At 53.0% G+C, this 18,751-nt stretch overlaps 2 protein-coding genes across 2 annotated transcripts; one reads left to right on the forward strand and one right to left on the reverse strand.

Annotated features, from left to right (window-relative positions):
• Positions 1-937: 937 nt before the first annotated feature.
• On the reverse strand, positions 938-8,737 carry KLHL21 (kelch like family member 21). The gene is made up of 4 exons (XM_053400459.1): positions 7,633-8,737; positions 5,025-5,430; positions 2,353-2,425; positions 938-1,669 (listed from the first exon to the last, which is right to left on the reverse strand). The coding sequence occupies exons 1-4, from the start codon at positions 8,660-8,662 to the stop codon at positions 1,376-1,378; spliced, it is 1,803 nt and encodes a 600-aa protein (XP_053256434.1). The 5' UTR covers positions 8,663-8,737; the 3' UTR covers positions 938-1,375.
• Positions 8,738-12,327: 3,590 nt separating this feature from the next.
• PHF13 (PHD finger protein 13) lies at positions 12,328-17,502 on the forward strand. Its single transcript, XM_053400460.1, has 4 exons — positions 12,328-12,502; positions 13,361-13,462; positions 14,208-14,718; positions 15,628-17,502. Exons 1-4 carry the CDS (start codon positions 12,464-12,466, stop codon positions 15,852-15,854), a joined length of 879 nt encoding a protein of 292 aa, XP_053256435.1. The 5' UTR covers positions 12,328-12,463; the 3' UTR covers positions 15,855-17,502.
• The last annotated feature ends 1,249 nt before the right edge of the window (positions 17,503-18,751 follow it).

The raw sequence follows: 18,751 nt of genomic DNA on the forward strand, positions 1-18,751 counted from the left end.
GAATCTTCTAAATTAGCGGCCATTCTACCTGCACAATCCAGAAACAGCCATGCTTTGCCACGCCTAGGGCAACCATACAGCAGCAGAGGCAGCCACCGTGGGCAAGGCCCTCTAAAATAACCTCCTGTTTCTATCTTTGCTAGTGCTGTGCCTTGGCAGCAACAGAGTCTCCTTCCAAATTGCACTGTGATTAAGGCACCGACCGTGAAGAGCACCTCAAAACAATCTACTGGAGGGCAGGCCCCCCTAGGTCACTAAACTGGCGATGCTCCCCTGCCCAAAGCTGGCCACTCAGACTAAGGATACTAAGATTGAGTAGACAAGAGCTCTTCTGTCTTGGGTCCCCCAGATCTGGGCAGACTATAACTCCCATCATCCACAGATAGCTTAGTCCAGGGGTCAAGGATGATGGGTGTTGCTGTCCACCTACATCTGGGGACCCAAGGTTGAAGAACTCTGTGCTGATAGAAACAATGATTCTGATGGGAGCTCCTGCAACAGGAATCAATGGATGATATTCCAGCAGCAACATGCAACTGAATAAATGGGCATCATTCAGGTTGCCGGGGGGGGGGGAGGAAGAGCAGCCCCCCCATAGGACTTTTCCCCTAGTAGGACTTGGTAGCAGACCCAAGGCACCAGCTAGTGACAGCAAAGATGTCCGGCTTATTCTTAGCCACACAGGAAGAGCCTTGCTGGATGCAGCGAAGGGTCCGTCTAACCCAACACCCCCATTTCTGACAGTGGTTAGCCAGAAGCTTCTGGCAAGCACAAGAGCTCTCTCTTGCCAACTAGCATTTAGTGGCACTCTAGTCTCCCACACAAGGACGTTTCACTGAGCTAACCTGAATAAAAACGGCCGCTGGGTGTCTCCTGCAGAAACGCTACAAGGGGACATCACATCTTGTGGCAAGGAGTACCATAAATAAATTCTCCTGAACCTACTGTCTTTCGATTTCATGGGGAGACCTCAAATTCTAGTGTTGAGCGAGGGGAAGGAAAGCCTTTGCTCTATCTGTGTTCTCCTCTCCATGCATAATGACTTTACGTGAACTGTGCTCATGCCTTCGTTTGGCTATTTTTAAGCAAAACAACACCAGATCATGTTAGCCTAAGGGGAAGTTTTCTGATCAGCTATTTTCAAACTCCTTGGGAACTGCCAGGAAGGAACCGGAGGAGAATTGGACACCTCCCTTTTCAGGGATTCCCCCGAAGACAGCACTGTTGATCTCAAAGAGCCCGCTCCTTGCCCTCCTCGCCACCCATGCAGTCCTCGCAGCCGAGGACACCCGCCTCCCAATCCTCTCCCAGCTTGCCTCCCCAAGAAGCGGCGCCACAGATTTCCTCCAAGCCCCAGAGACAAGCTGTCTGACTGCTAGCGCAACTCGTTCAGGTTCAGGTTGTGGAGGTTCTGGCGCTGGCGGTTCAGGCTGATGGCGTTGTCCAAGGGGCGCTCCTCGCCCTCTTCCAGCGTCTCGGGCATGAACTGGCGGAAAATGCTGACGCTGCTGTGCCAGAAAATCGGTTCGGGCAGCTGGCCAGCCAAGCTCCACTTGCGGGTCTCCGGATCGTAGGACTCCAGCATCGCCGAGAGTTCAAAGGTGTTGTCGTAGCCGCCGGAGACGTAGAGCTTTCCTCCCAGGACGGCCAAGCTCCCTCCAACGTGCACCTGGAAGAAAAGAAGAGCGGTGTACAAACCAAGCAATCTCTTATCTACTCTGCATTTTGGGAGGCTGGTCGCCTGCTTGCTATGCTTCCGGAAGCCTTTTAAGATATCGTAAACCAAATGGTGCAGCGTCGTTCCCGAGATCAAGGACCAGGTTTTTGTCTGTGTTCGGATGCAATTGGATGCCCTTTCAAATTGAAATGGTGGGCTGGACTTTAAAAAAGGCTTTTCTATTCTAATGAAAATGATCGGGGATTTGGTAGTGCTGCATTGTATTATTTATGCAAATTGATTTTCTCTGGAGTTAAAGATATGACTGGGACAAACCTTGTTATGTTGAGTTCGTATTTTGCACAATTTGTATACGGTGTCTGTTTGATAATGTGTGGTTTGCTATGCCTAATAAAGGATCTTGATTGACTATTCTAATAGTGGCGCCTTGAACTGGCAGCAAATGGGCACAGGCGTAACAGGAGAGTCTCTCTCCTGACAGCAACCATGCTGCAGCAATCTGCACTAACTGCGGCTCCCAGATCACGTGCAAGGGATTCCCCACAAAAAGCACATTGCAGTAATCCAACCCTCTCTTGCTAAGACTTTTCTCCATTGCCACCTTTGGTCTGGACTCTTCAATCTCCTCTCCCTTCAGTTCCAATTACCGCTCTTTAAAGACGCGAGACCCTCACCTGGAGCATTGGAGGGATCTTGTCCCATTCGTTCTTTGCTGGGTTGTAGACGTCAACTTCAGCAGAGTCATCCCTGCAGAAGGAAATCAAGTAGAGGTGACCAAGAAGAAGACCCAAACACCCCCTAGCCTTGTCGTGCTGATGGGAGGGAAGACACGGTCCCTGAGCGTCTACTTTATTCCTTAACGGGGCACGGGGACCCAATCTACTTGGACCTCATAGCGCTTGGCGCACACACGCAAAGTCTCAAGATTTCCAGGGCCTTTTGTGAACAACTTAGAAAATAAAGATTCTGGTTGGTAGGATTGATGGAAAGGAAGGTGAGGAGGAGGAGGTCTTTGTGCAAACACACCAAACCTGCAAAAAATGTTCCTTTCTCTGTCCTCTGCTTGCCTCCAACCTTCCAGAGATTTGCAATCTGCTCTTTCCGTAGCCTCTCTAAAAGCAGCATTCCTCCAGATGTTTTAGACTATCAAGACTTTGAAAAGCTGGTATCACTGGATCAAGTCTATCAGCTATGTGGAATTAATGAAGCTCAATCGTTTTAACTGGAACATGAATAAATGTGCAATTAATGGCTACTGTTTTGAATGCTATTTTGCTATATTACCTTCCTTAGTGGAGCATGAATAATGCTACTTATAGGGTGGGGCGCACAGGGGTGAGTTTATGGAGCCAAGGCGATGGTGGCCTGAACCACTGAGCTAGACTTTGGAAGAGGAGGAGATGCCTGCCATTTCCACCCATCTTTTTTTGGAGGAGGGGAAGGAGATAAAAGGAGAAACCCTAGAAGCTTCCTGAGCCGTTGCCTAACGCCCGTCTCCTTGCTCTGTTCATGAAACAGGGAGCCTGACAGCAACAGGTGAGGGGTGTCAATGACAAAAAGAAATGTGCTTTTTCTGACCCTCAGAATGGCAGCCTGGGAGCCCACCACGGCTATCACAAAACTCCCAGCCAAAATGAAAGGGAAAGGCTCAGAACCTTCTCCTGGGCTGCTTCCTCCTCCCATCCCAGCAAATGCCGAATGCCAATTGAATTCGTTTAACTTTGATGGGTAACCGTGTTTACAATGAAATGTGGCACTTAGCAGAAAAGTTTGGGGAGGTGGGTGCAAAGTGAAAGGGTGTGTGTGAGAGGGTCACTGTCCTGTCGGCTTTGGGAGCTGCAAAATGTTTCTGGAGCCTCTGCAGGAATCTGAACTATTTCTCAAGCCAAGCTCTGGAGGGTTGCAGAATGCACAATTGCTGCTGGGGAGTAGAGCAGCCAAACGCTTTAGCAAGCAACTGTTAAATCTCACTGGGGCTGGCAGAGACGGGGGGTGGGGGGTGGAATGGGCCAGAATGAATCTCAGCAGCAGGAATTCCAAGCTTCCCGTTCTTTGCCTGCACCAGCGGATTGAAGCCCCTTAAGATTCATTTCAAGCATCAGGATCAAGGGGCAATTCCTGCTTTCAAAAAAGGATTTTCTTTACGTCTGGGGAAGCGGGTTGCATGTCCTGCCCCCAGATTAGGCAGAAGCTAGCACTGCAGGAGAGAAAAGAGCCTTGCAGGGACCAAGTGGCTATAGTAAGCCGGACAGGGGTGCGAAAGCGAGTTTCACCATCCTGGTACCCTCTGACTGAGCCCTGATTGAGCCAAGAATCAGGAAATTGGACCCCAGAGCCATAAAGTCACTGGGGCCCCATGATGCAGCTGTTCATTCATTCGGAAGAGCATGCTGTACCTCCCCAACCCGCCCCCCGCAAAAAAAAACAAGATTGTCTGGCTTCTAGATGAAGGATGAAACTGAAGGTCACAAGGAAGCTCCCCACAGCCCCTGTTTACACAGGAGGAACTGAATGAGCCTTCACACCAGAGGAAGCCTCTTGGTGACTGTAGGGGCCACAGTTGTAGCAGTCCCTGGCCCCTGCCTGAGCAAGTGAATGGGTGACCGATGGCTGCAAGTGGGCTGTGGCAGCTACAGTCACATGGAGGCTCCTCAACCGATGGGAGTTTCCTGGAACAGCAAAGATCTGCCAGGTCTTTGGAACCCATTTCTGAAGTCTACAGAGCGTGAACTGCAACCTGAACAGAGCAGGTGCCCAAATCCCAACAAGGAAAGGGGCAGCTGATGCCTTCTCCTTCCTCCCCCCTCCTCGCCACTCCCCTTGGCCAACTTGAAAGATAACAAGCTTATCCGAACTATTTTCAGACCTTGCTCGATCACGAGCTCAGCCCATCACTGGCTGAAGGGCTCGAGTGCCTTTCAGATAGCAGGAACCTGACCTATGACAGCCCCTCTCGGTGAAGGGCACCAGGGAGCCGCCTCTGGGAAGCAACAGGCACTTGGAAGCTCCCGTCCCTAAGCTTTGCCAACTTAATCTGCAGAAAGAGCTTTGGAGGTATGAAGCAAAGCTCCTTCCAGGGGGATGTGGGGAGGGGGCAGGAGTTCCTTCCCACCCCCTGCCCAGTCTGGGATGTTGCACAACTGGACCAGCATCCCACAACCCTTCACCAGCATCCCACATTCACAAAGAAGTTTGTAAAAACTCCTATGCAGACACATCCCTGTTTGTGAACTAGTGGGGCTATTGTGTGGGTGGGACGAGTGGTTTTTTTTTACAATTCTAGGTCGCACGCTCCCACCCTCACCCCATCTCAAGAGGAGATGGCAGCGGCAACGGCAGCCCTTACCTGACAAAATACATCAGCCCGCTGAGAGTGACGGTCTTGGGTGCGAACGACCAGGGGGGCAGCTGCCCGCAGTTCACCAGGGACCACAGGTCCGACTCGGGGTCATAGCACTGCATGACCATGGACTCCTTGCCGGACAAGGAGCCGGTGGCATAGAGCTTTCCGCGGCAGGCGGTGGTGGAGCAATTGTCCATGGGGTAGAGCATTGGCTGCAGGGGCTCCCAGGAGTCCAGCGTGTGGTCGTAGCGCTCGGTGCTGTCGGAAGCTACCACATAGAGCAGCCCGTCCAGGACCACGGAGCTGTGGTATTCGCGGGCTTTCAGCATGGGAGACACCTCCGTCCACTCGTTCACGCTGGAGTTGTAGCGCCAGACGCAGTCGTAGAGCCTCGAGCCATCAGAACCTCCTAGGGGCAGAGCACCGCGTCCCATTAGCATGGAATCATAGACCTGTAGAGTTGGAAGGGACCCCAGGGGTCATCTGGCCTGACCCCAAAAAATGCAGGACTCGCACACAAGACTGTGGCTCAGGGCACATGGTTCACCCTAACAGTTCACTTACGTACAGCAACAGCTCCATCTAATTGAGCTCCTTTGTACTGTGTTAAACTGTGCCTTCTCACAAGCAGCAGCAAATCTCCTAAGATTTGGGGCAGAGATATTTCCCCTGGAGAATGCAGAACATGACTTTGGTCCGTGAAGGCTCTTCGCTACACACCAATGAATGCATTTCTTAATTGGGGGAGAACTGCCCGCGTCCCATGTTTGCTTGCAAGCCCAAATGCCCCTCGCTGAGACACCTCAGCATCCCTTCAAGCAAAACCAGGCTCTGATCAAACCCAGAAACAAAAAAGGGGTGCGCTAATTTCCTTAGGAAAAATGGGGTACACGGCCACTATCATCTGTGGCAAAGAGAATCGGCTTCAGGCCTGTGTCCAATGCTCTCAGACTCTGACAAGAACCAACCTGTAGCTTGGGGGGAGCCGATGGCCCTCCTGTGGCACAATGGGTCAGTGCGCCTGGCCGTTAACCAGAAGGTTGGTGGTTCGAGACCACCCAGGGATGGCTGTGGGCAGGATTTGGGCCAGATGATCGTCATGATCCCTCCCAACTCTACAATTCTATTCTATGATGGAGATGTGGTACCCGTCAGGTGTTTGTAGACTACAGCACCCATCAATCCCTCACCTTTAGCTGTTTTGGTTGGGGTGGATAGGAATAGCTGGAATGGGAGTATAGGCGACCCACCTGTGCTGTACACAGACTTCAGCTGCATCCTTAGTCTTAACCACACTCGCAAAACCTCAGCCTGGCTGATGGGGCAAACTTCATGGCTTCTCCCCACCAAGAGGAAGACTCTGTTCCTCTGCACATCCCAATGATCAGCTGTGGGCACGGGACTGGGGCCGCCAGCTACCCTTACAAACGCTCCTTTCTGGGCTCTGCACTTGTGTGTTTGAAGGGTTGTGGTGGTCCCCAAAGCTCTCTGGGGGAGGCTTTGCCGAGGGAGAAAACGTCTGCCCCAAGGGCAGCCGCTCGGTGGGAATGAGAGAAAATCCTCCTAATGTCCTTTGACAGCTGTATGGCGAACTCCCGCGGGGAGGATTCCCAGGAGGGCGGCTGGTGCTGGGGCAGAGCACAGGGGCGTCTCGGCTCAGGTGTCTCCCTCGCTGGCTCCTAGCACCCGCTCTATAAATAACTTGCAAAGCAACGAACAGGAAGGGGGCGTGGAGACTCCCACAGAGCCCCTTGTTCAGCCTCCTCTCTCCAGCTTCCCAGGAGGAAGGTCAAAACAAGCTGGCAGCTCCCCACAAGCTCAAAGGCAGATGCTGCTGCTGACACAGATCATCATCTCTGAGCATCAGCCACACACGCTGGGGCTAAAGAAGGCATGTAAGATTGTCAGAAGAGCCCTGCAGCTGGATCAGGCCCACTTAGCCCAGCACAGTGACCAGTCAGATGTTTATAGGAAGCCACAAGCTTCCCAAAAGTGATATGCCTGCAGTCTAACACAGTACAACGCATTCAGCCATAGGGCATTATTGACAAGAGGGAAAAGAGAGAGTGGATGGGGCCTGTGACCCTGGAGAAGAGCTGCCTGTAAGGTTTGGGAAGGAGGGTAGCTAGATCCTTAGGGCACAGACCCATGATGCAAACTGGCAGGTGCTGATATGCATGGGTCCCCTTAAGATAATAAGAGCTGAACAATACGGCTGTATCAGATCAATGGCCTATCTAGTTGCAACTCCTGCTTTCACAGGGGCCAACCAGATGCCCTAATGGGAAGCCTGCAAGCAGGACCCAAGTGAAAACTGCTACTCTCCCCACTTGTTATTGGCCAGCAACTGGAATTCGGAAGCATTGCTGCCTCTGTCCCCGAAGGCAGAGCCTAGCCAGGGTTGCTAGTAGCCATGGATACCCTTGTTTCACCATGAACCTGTCCAATCCTCTTTTAAAGCCGTCCAAGTTGGTGGCCATCACCGCCTCCTGCGGGAGTTCCGTCGTTTAGGCGCTGTTCGCGCACCTTTTAGATGGCACCCCTGTGGCAAACCCCTTCAAGCAGGGCTAGGGACCCTCCAGCAACTGGCAGCCCTCCCGTCCCGGCTCACCAGTAACATAGATGTCGTTGCCCAGGGCGGCGGCGCTGTAGCCTCCTCCGAGGTGCTCGGGGAACTCGGCCAGGTAGCGCCAGTGTCCCGTGCGGGGGTTGAAGCAGTCGACGGTGACGAGCTCGTCGCAGTCGCGGTCGCAGCCGCCGAGGAGGACGAGGATCTCGGCCAGGCCGGTGGAAGGGCGCGGGCGGAGACGGGCGCAGGGCGCGCGGTCGTGGCGGTCCAGGCGGCCGGCCTGGAAGAGGCGCGCCTCGGCTACCAGGCGCAGGCAGGCCTCGGAGCGCGCCACCAGCGGCTCGCCCTCGACGTGGGCCAGGAGGGCGAAGCGGCGCACAAAGGGCAGCCGGACGTGCGCCAGGAGCTGGGGCAGGAGCGGAGCGCGGGCTGCCGGCTCGGCGCGCACCCAGCGCAGCGCCAGCTCGAAGGCCGCCTCCTCCTTGGGCACGCGGAGCGCGTCGTCGCGCAGGTACGAGAGCAGCCGCGGCAGCGGGAGGCGCTCCATCTGCGCCGCCAGCTCGCCCTCGCTCTCGGCGGCGTGGCGCAGGACGCAGCGGCGGGCGGCGGCGGCCAGCGGGGCGCACGCGAAGGCCTCGCCGAACTCCTGCATCTCCAGGGCGGCGGCCGGCTCCAGGCGCGCCGCTAGCCAGGCCCCGCACGCCGCCTTGACGGCCGGGAATTGGAGCAGGTCGGCGGCGCGCAGCAGGCGCTCGGCCAGCTCCGGCCCGCCGGGAGACGCCACTCGGCCCGTGTAGGCGAAGTCGAGCAGCAGGGCCAGGCACTCGGGCTCCACGCCGTGCAGCCGCACCCGCGCCGCGCGCGCCTCCCGCAGCCCGCCGCCGAACATGGCGCGGAAGTAGCCCGAGGCCGCCGCCAGCACTGCCCGGTGGGCGCCGAACTCCCCGCCGCCCGCCAGCAGCGTCACGTCCAGCAGCGCCCGCTCCGCCCGTAGCGCGCACAGGCCCCGGAGCAGCGCCGACGCGTGCGCCGCCTCCTCCGCCGTCGCCTCTTCGCCCGTCGTCGGCTCCATTCTCGCCCGCCGCTGAGTCTGACTGCTGCCCGACGCCTCCGCGCACCCCTCGGCCGGCTCCTCCCTCGCCTGGGCTGGCGCCGGTCCCGCGCGCGCTCCGCCTCCTCCGAAGGGCGACGACGGCACGCCTGGCTGGCTGGCTGGCTGCTGCGAGGGCGCCGCTCTCAGTCGCCAAGCAGCTTTGGAGAACGCCAGGCTCCTAGCTGCGGCCCTCCTGCCTCCAAGGGGAGCCGGGGGGGGGGCTCTCTCGCTTCAGCCGCGGGAAAAGGGCAAGCCTGGGCTCTGGAGAGGAAGCGTCCGCTAGCTCCAAGCGAAAGGCCACAGACGCTCGGCTGGACGTAAAAGGCAAATTGCTTGGAGCCTTCCCAAGGCAGTGGCGGCGCCTTTCAGCCTCCACCTGAACCTTCGCTAACTCTTTGCCAGCGAACTCTGAAAGGCTCGTGGGTGCGCAGGAAGAAGGCCCAGGGGAAAGGCTAGCGGGATGCGCCTGGCGATAGCCCTTCTTGCATAGCTGCTCGGGACATCATAGCTACCTGCTGCGTGGCTACTAGTCACGATGGCTCTAATACTCCTAAGGCTGTAATGTTTCTGAATGCTTCCTGCTGGAAACTGCAGGAGGGGAGAGTGACTTTGTGCTGGGGTTTCCAAGAAGGCGACATCTTGGTGGCCCCTGCCAGAACAGAATCCTGGACTAGATGGGCCACTGGTCTCATCCAGCTGGCTTCTTTAATATTATGTTCACTGTCTGCACAACTCACTTCCTAGTGAACATGCATAAGGTCAGGCTTCGTGGTAACAGCTACAATTCCCTCTTGACATTTAATTCTGTTGAATTTATTTTACTGTATTTTATTTTATATATTGTAGATTTTTAGTATATTTAGTTTTTGCTTATAAACGTTCCAAAGCAGAGGTTAGCAACCTTTTTCAGCCATGTGCCGGTTCACCGTCCCTCAGACCATGTGGTGGGCCGGGCTATATTTTTGAAAAAAAATATGAACGAATTCCTATGCCCTACAAATAACTCAGAGATGCATTTTAAATAAAAGGACACATTCTACTCATGTAAAAACACACTGATTCCAGGATCATCCATGGGCTGGATTTAGAAAGTGATTGGGCCGCATCCGGCCCCCAGGCCTTAGGTTGCCTACCCCTGTTCTAAAGAAACAAGGCACTGAGTGAGCAGGGGTTGGGCCAGTCTTGTTTGGGGAGTAACTCCCTTTGAACTCAGTAAGGCGGACTCCCAAATAAACGTGAGGCAAGACCTTGTGGACTTTCCCAGGAAAGGGCCCGTTTCACCACTCTTTCACGTTCTGATGCATGCAGAAGATTATGATGCAATAAAGAATTAGTCACTAACACCCCTGTTCTAAATATAGTGGTTGATGCCAAGTAAGTCATACCCAGAGAGTGACTTAGCTGGATATCCCCTGTCATGGGGAATTAGTGGATCTGGCTCCTAAGCTTAGGACTTCACAGCTCCATAGTCTAGTGGTCCAATAACTCAAGTGCATCTCATTCTAGGTGCACTCAGGTGGGCCATTTCCAAAAAGCAACAACTTAAGCAGTCAAGTTCTTCTTTATAGTGCCAAAAGAAAGGGGGATAAACAAATCCTGTTCACACGCATGCATCCATTATTATTTGACAGACTAGGACACTCGCACACTTACAGAGGCTGCGAAACCCCTCTCCTAAGAACTAAAAACAAATGCAAATTGTTAATGGGTTTTCCCAATACCCCCACCCACTGTAACAACACTGCTTTATTAAGATCTGGTACCTTTTCTACCCAGCACCAAATATGGGGTTACAATCTAAAATTCACCCCAGCAAGTGGGAAGATTGCAGTAGGATAAATGGCAAAACATGACTTATTATTTCAGTTACACAAACTTGGTGACCTCTTGGTCCTAAGCAGGGCACGCCTTTGCCACGGAGCTTCCAAAGACGCCTGGTTTGAGTTGGAGCCTCAGCATCCGAGCAGCGCACTGCAAGAATGTTGTGCTGAAGCTCTCCAGTCATAGCCTGAGTGTTTTCTCTCACAAAGGCCTCCTCTGTTGCAAGGACACTGCTTCTCTCGGATCTGCAACTGCTGATCAGTACATAACCATGTCAGCTGCTTATATAAAGCACACCAGGCCAGATCCCGTGGCTGTAAACATCCCAGAAAAACTTAGCAGCAGAGACGTTTGCTTTCCTTAGCTGGGCAGTTTCCATTTGCTGTGCTGTTAGTACTACCAGTATTTGCCTCCCCGCCCCTCACACCAAAAGAAATACAGTATTTGGTTTTTTAAAATAATTTTATTTATAGTTTTCATTTATATACATTTCAATAGTTTAACAATAGTTGTAACATTTCAAACCTCGACTTCCTCCTCTTTCTGCAGTTCCTTAAATTTATTTTTATTTTATGTATTTTTATTATTTCCAGCATATTCTAAATTAACTTATTCTAAAATATTTGTTTTATTTTTTTAATTGGGCAGTATCCAATGTCACTCACACTCAGACGAGACCCATGGATAGGCAGAGGCCGCTTTTTGCAGTATCTGCATTTATTTACAGATTCCCCAATGGCTGGCATTAACATAGCAGACCCTGGATCTGTAGTCTCCCACTGGGAGAGGGGAATTAAATCCAGTGGTCCAGGGATTGAGAGGAATCTCCTTAACAAAGGGAAGGTGCTTGGCCACACTGCCAGGGCCTTTAAGGCAATCGCTGGCACTGCTGCTGGGTCCCATTAATGTAACAATCAGGAGTCACTTGTTGGCAGATGCCCTGCATTGACACCATCAAAAACCCATAAAAGCATAAGGTTCAATTAACTCTATATCTGCTGGTCTCCTCTACTGATCTCTCAAGGATGGAAGAACCCATCTTGTTATTCTTTGGATCCATGTTTTTAAAAAGGCATGCTTATTGCTGCTTCTGAAAAACTGAACCACCTTGTGTGCCACCAGAGGCTATGCAACCCCCTCAGGCTTTGCATCAGTCTGGGAACTGTTCTGTGATTTTTATGACCAATCTCATGGTTGGCACATTCATACTAAATATGATTTTATCTAGCAACGTCTATGAACAGCTGATATATTTTGGTATAAACACTGTATGAACTGTGCATCCTACCATGGAACATATTTTAGGCTATTCAGTCTTTGCAAAGCGTTTTTTAAATTTTACCTTGCATTTTTACCCCTTTTGTTTTTATGACTGTGTTTATGATTTAGTTTGATGTTTTGTTTGTTGCATTTGCAAATCTTATTTTTAAAAGTTTATAGACACACACACACCAATTACAGGGACCTCTGAAAGGGCTTCCGTTATTGCGGAGTGTCCTGAAACTTAATGAATTGCGACCTCAATTGTAAAAAACAAAAAAATTGCAAGACTTCCTGCGAACTTCCAGTGCCTCCCAAACCCCGACTGGGAAATTGCCCACCAGGATCCCTTAAAAGGTGCCAAGCTTCCGGGTGAGTGTCACAAGGCAGAAGCGAGCCAAGGGACTGACGCGCGTCTACCAGTCCTCTCCCTTCTTCTCCGCCTCCTTGCTCTCCAGTGGGCGATCGCTCGGTGGAGAGCTAGGACTACGATTCCCGGCTTGCCATGCGAGCTGCGCAGGCGCAGTGCTGCCGCCAGACAAGGAGGCTCCTCCCCACTCGGGCGGGCGGGGCGTGGCTTCGGCTCCCTCCCCCGTTGCCGGTCCCGGGAGGCGCCGCCGCCGCCGCTGCTGTTGGCTTGCCGCCTCCTCCTCCTCCACCTCCTCGCTCGGTCCTCTGATCCCACCCAGCCTGCCAGCCATGGATTCGGACTCCTGCGCTTCCCCGCCGCCCCCCGAGGTGAGAAGAAGCCCCCCTTGCCCTCCCATCTTCTGGGGGTACAAGGAGTCCCGCCCCCTCCCAACCCCCCTACCCCATATATACCCCCCCAGAAGCCCCACTTTCTCCTCTCTCCCCTCCATCTCAGTTTCGTGTCCCCCCCCGCTTTCTCTTCATCCTTCTCCAAGCCTTCTACCCGCCCCCAGCCCCAGTTCAGGACACCCCCATCCACCGCCCCCCCCCGCGCAGAACTGGGTCTCTCGCTTGAGGTTGGATGTACGTGGGTGGGAGAGGGGGAAGGCGTGGCAGAGTTGAGGGGGTGTCCGGAGCTTCTTTTTTCTCCATTTAAATCTCACCCCCCTCCTCCTCCAGCACACCTTTTCAAGCCTTCCTCGGCCACTGTTCTCCCCTCCTATCTTTTAAGGGTGCGATCCTTCTCTGGTCCTTCACCAGCAACCTGGGGTGTGATTGCCCCCGCCGCCCAGGGCCGGTTGGGATCCGGCTTGCTGGGCAGCCGGTTGCCCCCTCCCCATGCCTGACCCTCACTCCTAATCCCAACAAAGAAGCAGGCTCCCCTCCAGAAGAAACCTCCCCGCCCCCCCCTCCACCGGGCATTGCCCACTTATTGTGATGGCAGGGGGTGGGGAATGGGCAAAAGTCTGCAGTGTGGCGCGGCGCTTTAAGGGGGTGCTTGCAAAAGTGGGGGTCCCCTCCCCTGCAGCTCCTCAGCCAGTCACCCCTCCCTTTAGCAAAGTTTTTCTCAACGGGCCCCCCCCCCGCTTTTTCGCTCTCCGAGTGGCACCTCGCTGGCCCTGCCCACTTCGAGTCCGTGGCTGACGCCCCTAGTGATTACGCCCGCCTCTTCCTCCCTCCTTGCAGGATTTTTCTCCCGGATCCAAACGATGCCGCACGGTGGAGGACTTCAACAAGTTTTGCACATTCGTCTTGGCCTACGCGGGGTACATCCCCTACCCGCAAGAGGTATGGACGTCGGAGTGCGAGGTGGAGGCTGCCTTCGGTGCAGCTGGATAATCAGGGCGGGGGAGGGGAGGGGAGGGGCGGGCTCTGCTTCCCAAGATGCGGCTACACTCCGTGCAAGAGTGGGTGTTCTCTCCCCCAAAGGCTTTCTGGGTTTCGGGGCCCTGGCAGGCTCCGGTTCATTGAGGCAGGGGAGGGGAGGGGAGGGGAGAATCGTCTCCGGAGGGCGACGATCGGGGGAGCATGCAGTGAGTCAGGGAAAGGTAGTTATGCTGCCTGGGGATAAGGATGCGTTTGTGGGATGTAATGTCAGGAGGTGCTTTTTTGTTCTTGTGCAGATTGGCAGCCTTCGCCAACCTGGTGCCCTCCAGGCATTTTACACTACAATTCCCATCAGCCCCCATGGGCCATCATGTAGCTCTACTGCTGAGAGTTGTGGTCCGAAACCCCTGATTAGCCCCATGTTGGCTACACCTGCATTGATAGGGAAGTGGGAAAGGCTGATCTACAGCCCTTCTGTTCTGTCCACCCTGAATGTCCAAACGGACCAGCTGTAGTGTCAAAATGCAGGCAAAACAGATTCCTGCATTGCAGGGGGCTGGACTAGATGGCCCTTGGGGGTCCCTTCCAACTTTGCAGTTTTGTGAAATGGTACAGGTGCAATTTAAAACAATGGTTTGGGTGCTGGGCCCAGTTGCACCTTCCACTTAAAAGGCAGCCTCTGTGAAACTGATTTCTCTTTCTGCAGGACCCTTCTGTGCGGAGCACCCCCAGCCCCCCCAACAGCACTGGGGGCACCATCGACAGCGACAGTGGGGATGTGGGTGAAGCGAGGCTCCCCTCTGCCCTCTCCTTGTCAGGGAAAGCACAGAAGAGCTTCAGCCAGCTGACACATCGGAAAGCTTACACCTCCCTCTACCAGTGGGCAAAGCCACAGGGCTTCCTGCTGGGCAGGAAGAAAATGGGGCTCAGGAGGAAGAGGAAGCTGAAGCGGAGGGAGGTGCTGGGAGGGGAGGAGTCCTATGCGCAGGCGCCCACGAGCCCCTCCTCGGAAGGCGATGCCCACTCCTCCACAGGCCGCTGCTCGGCATGGGACTCGGACTCGCTCTCCAGTGCCTCGTGCCCGCCAGCGGCCCCACCAGAGGCTCCGCGCCTGGTTCAGACGGTGGGCAAGCGCACCATCATCCGGCAGGGGAAACAGGTGGTGTTCCGCGACGAGGACGGCAGTGCAGATGACGAGGACATCATGGTGGATTCAGGTATGGAGCAGAGAGGCTCTCAAACAAAGCACTGTCTTTCTGCATCAGGCGGAAGGTTAAAAGCAGGGGAGCCATGAAGGCTGGATGGCATGTGCTGAGAGCTCCAGCCAAAACTTGCAGAAAACATCTGAAGGGCACTAGCCTAGTGACTGCAATGCTGGTGGCACCACATGGGAGAGCTTTCTTGGTGGTGGCTCCCTTTATGTGGAACGCTTTGCCCAGTTCCCCTCTTGATTTGTGTTCTACTAGCAACCGAAAACTTTTTAAATGAGCTTTTTGATTCTCTTGCTGTTTCACGACCTGATTGCAAATATTGCCTTTTAACTACTTCAATCATTTGAGATTTTAATGGCTGGCTCACTTCCAGCTTCATATTTGTAAAACCACAAGAGCAATACCCTTGTGGAGGGGGAAAGCAGGGGTATAATTTTAAATAAGAATGTATATATATACCGTATATATATATATATTAAAAGGTTAGTGTATTAACAGTCCATTGTTGACAGAACTCTCACTATTAAAAAAACCAAACCAGTATTTTGAAATCATTATTGTGGTGTGACCAGTTGATGGCAACAAATTCTCTTGCCACAACAGATGAACTCCTTGGAGAGCCTGTGGGGGCCCTGCAGTTATTGCTGCCCTCCATCATCAAAGCAGCAGCAAGGGATGATGGGAGTTGTAGTCCAGAACAGCTGGAGAACTACAAAAGAGTAGCCAGGCCCTTTTCTGTGTCACCAGCAGCAAGTGTGTTGGGCTCACAAATAAGGCTTGCTCCTTGGAGGGAGCATCCACCTACAAACAGGCTTCCCAGGTAGATGAATGCGGTTGTATCTGAGGACTGGTGATGTATCTGATGAGGGTCTCTTACCTGGAACATGTTTCTCTCTCTTCCTTCCTGCCGCACAGATGACGATTCCTGGGACCTTGTGACCTGTTTCTGCATGAAACCCTTTGCCGGGCGCCCCATGATTGAGTGCAACGAGTGCCACACCTGGATCCACCTCTCCTGCGCAAAGATCCGCAAGTCCAACGTCCCAGAGATCTACGTTTGCCAGAAGTGTCGGGACTCCAAGTTCGACATCCGCCGCTCCAGCCGCTCCCGGATGGGGTCGCGCCGACACTTCCTGGATTAGCAGGGTGGGATTCTCCCCTAGCGCGTTTGACACAAGTGGACTTGTCATGTGAAACATGAGACTCTGGTTGGTGGGGGACAAACCCAGCTACAAGCAGGGAACATCCTCTCTGTGGTGAAGGGAAGCGTCTCAAAGCAACCTCAAGGGCCTAAATCGCCACTGGAGAAGGACCCGATTCCGTGCCCCAAAGCAAGTCGAGGAAAAAGGGCATCATTAGGATGATAAGAGGAAGTGGGGGGTGCTGCCTGGTGTGCACCTCACTTTCCTTTCTTTCTGTTGTCCCAGGTATGAAAGTATGGCAGGATGAACTGCCTGATGGGTGCTGAGCGACTCCACCATCAGGGAAGGGGATGCAGCAGTTTGAGAGCTGGAGATGCCAGCAGCTGTTGCACCTCCACAGCGCAGCAGCAGCAGCAGCAGCTCCAGGATCTCTCTTAAGGGTTGTGTGAAAAAGGGTCGCCTTCCCCATCCAGTGGAGAGCCAATCCGAGGTCGCCTCAAAGTGAGACAGCCCGTGGCTGCTTCTTTAAAAGCCACCGTCAGTGGAGGAAGCCATCTGCTTGTGCAGGCAGGGAGAGGGAAGGGCAGCCATTTCTCTCCCTTCGGAGGATGGGCTCAATTCCTACTCTGACGGGCTCCTCCTTCTCTCAGGTCCAGGATGGGCTTCCCTTCACATTGGCTGGCTCTGTGTTTGTAAAGTGGGAAGCATGTAAAACGCTTCTTCTGAGCTGATGGGGGTGGTAAGTCTTGGCACCTGGGGATGCTTCTATGCATTCAGCACAGAAGAGTCTTGCAAGCTGGGAAATGGGCGCAGAGATCTCAGGTTTAACAAGCCCAGTGGATTCCTGCCACCAGAGAGCTGATGCCTCCTTTGCAGGGACCAAATTGGCTTATTGCACAGATGTGAATCCTCAAGTAGATTCTCCCTTTGCATCGCTCCAAGCTGTCGACAGCGAGGAAATGTAGTTTTTGTGGGGAAGGAAGAGCAGCAGGCTCGATGGCGTGAGCAGCGCACCAAGACAGTTGTCTTACCCGAGTCTCAGCGTGGACAAGTATTCCTTTGGGCACCTAATGTGCGATGACCCAGGCTCTCATATGGTGGACTTGTGTTACAAGTGGTAATGGATGGGGGATTGAAACCCCTTAAGTCATTTACCCAGTTGGTTTGGTAGGGTTCCCATACTGCATTCTTCTGCCATGACTTTGTCCATTTATTAGAAGCAAGTATGAAGAATTTGATTCCTCTACACAGCAGGGTCTGCTTTCCCTCAGGCTCCCCCATTTGCCAAAGACAGTTCTTCTACAGAATGCCCCAGGCTGATGCTGTGATTACTTGGCAGCTTCAGCTACCATCTTGGGTTTTTGTTTTTTAAAAAAATGTCTGCAGAGTGAGACAAATCAGTGTAGGACATCTTGCGGTGGAGGAAACAACCAAGGAAGAAGTTTCCTGTTGAGCAAGCTTTCACTTGTATTTTGGCATTGAGCTCTAGGACCCAGTTTCAACCATTCTGCAATCAGGTGGTGTCTGGCAAGCCCAGTTAATTGGATTTTTCAGCAGAAGAATAAACATCTTGCATGTCTGTGAGTTCATCTTTGTGCAATCTCAGTTTGAGAGCTTTATTTTTTTTAATTAAAATTATTTGTATTATTGGATGAGGCTCCTTGTCTGTCTTTCTAGAAAAGAAGTAAAATCTTTAAATGGTGCATGGGTGACCTGTTTCGCTGCTCAGTAAGAGTGGAGGCAAAATCACTACAAAGCACTGGGAGAAGGAGCTGGGAGGTGATGGGGTGGTGGCGGCAGCTTGAACATAGATAGCATCCTTTGGGCATGACTTGTGTAATAAATGGGAAAAATGCACTTCCCTTTACTGGGGACGGGTGGTAGTTCAGTGGTAGAGTGCTTGCTTTGCATGTAGAAAGTCCTCAGTTCAATCCCTGGCATCTCAGGTAGGGCTGGGTGCAGACAATACTGAGCAAGCTGGACCAAGGTTCTGACTGGGCACACAGTTGCTTCTTGTTTTCTGAGTCTGGAGGAGCAATTCTACGTCAACACCATTGAATTTCTATTCATTTAGCTCACCCAGGTTTCCACTACAATGCTCAAACCAGCAGAGAGCTTTGAATGCAGGGGATCAGGAATGTCTGGGGATCATGAACACCTTGTTGGCAAATGGGCTCCTAGACAAGATGCCCCCCTTGGTCTAATCCTGCAACCAAGATCTCATTTTAGTGCTTAAGGCCCCAACTTTGGGGCTTCATCTCCAGTTACAAAAGGACCAGTCAGCCAAAGTCACAGCCATGGCTGATCAAGGTGCACCAACTGTCCGATGACAGGATGTGGCTTTGTAGGTTTAAGTGTAGGTCAGTGCCAGGAACAACCAATAGGAATCAGGTCCGTCCCCCCCCCCCCAACACTTCATTCCAAACACTGTTAATATTTCTGCTTGATTTAAATGTGATTACAGGCAGAGCTGTTGGGTGAGAGGACAGTAGTCTTCACTCCGATCACACTTCAGCCTCAGAACTTCTAGTGGCCTGAGATGAGTCCCTATTGTTTTGGTATTTCCCTAACACACACACACTCCCTCTCACCCATATAAAGTATGATAATATTGTCCCACCAGAGAGTGTTGTTGAGAAGCTAAGAGAATATGGGCAAAGTGAAACTGCTTTGCATCTGCAGAATGCTGGAAGTCCCCAATCTTGAGTTTCTTGAGTGGCGAAGCCACTCTTGAGGTAATAACTCACCTTGCAGGCTCACAAACCTCCAAAAAAGGGGCTTGGGAGTAAGGAGGCGGGGCGGGCAGAGACCCACCGCAGTTAGGTAAGAGAGGGGTCATCCCCAAGCCAAAGGGCAACATCCCCCACAGCTGCCACCTTTCTTGAGGCTGATGGGAT

This window comes from Podarcis raffonei, chromosome 8 (assembly GCF_027172205.1).
Source record: "Podarcis raffonei isolate rPodRaf1 chromosome 8, rPodRaf1.pri, whole genome shotgun sequence".
In the NCBI taxonomy this organism is placed as follows: Eukaryota; Metazoa; Chordata; class Lepidosauria; order Squamata; family Lacertidae; genus Podarcis; species Podarcis raffonei.

Excerpts from the sequence above, each read along its gene's own strand:
- PHF13 (XM_053400460.1), top strand. The coding sequence starts at position 12,464 with ATGGATTCGGACTCCTGCGCTTCCCCGCCGCCCCCCGAG. Across the intron at positions 13,463-14,207 it reads ACATCCCCTACCCGCAAGAG|GACCCTTCTGTGCGGAGCAC; the intron begins GTATGGACGTCG and ends CTCTTTCTGCAG. Across the intron at positions 14,719-15,627 it reads GGACATCATGGTGGATTCAG|ATGACGATTCCTGGGACCTT; the intron begins GTATGGAGCAGA and ends CCTGCCGCACAG.
- KLHL21 (XM_053400459.1), bottom strand. The coding sequence starts at position 8,662 with ATGGAGCCGACGACGGGCGAAGAGGCGACGGCGGAGGAGGCGGCGCAC. Across the intron at positions 2,426-5,024 it reads GGGCTGATGTATTTTGTCAG|GGATGACTCTGCTGAAGTTG; the intron begins GTAAGGGCTGCC and ends TTCCTTCTGCAG. Across the intron at positions 1,670-2,352 it reads AGATCCCTCCAATGCTCCAG|GTGCACGTTGGAGGGAGCTT; the intron begins GTGAGGGTCTCG and ends CTTTTCTTCCAG.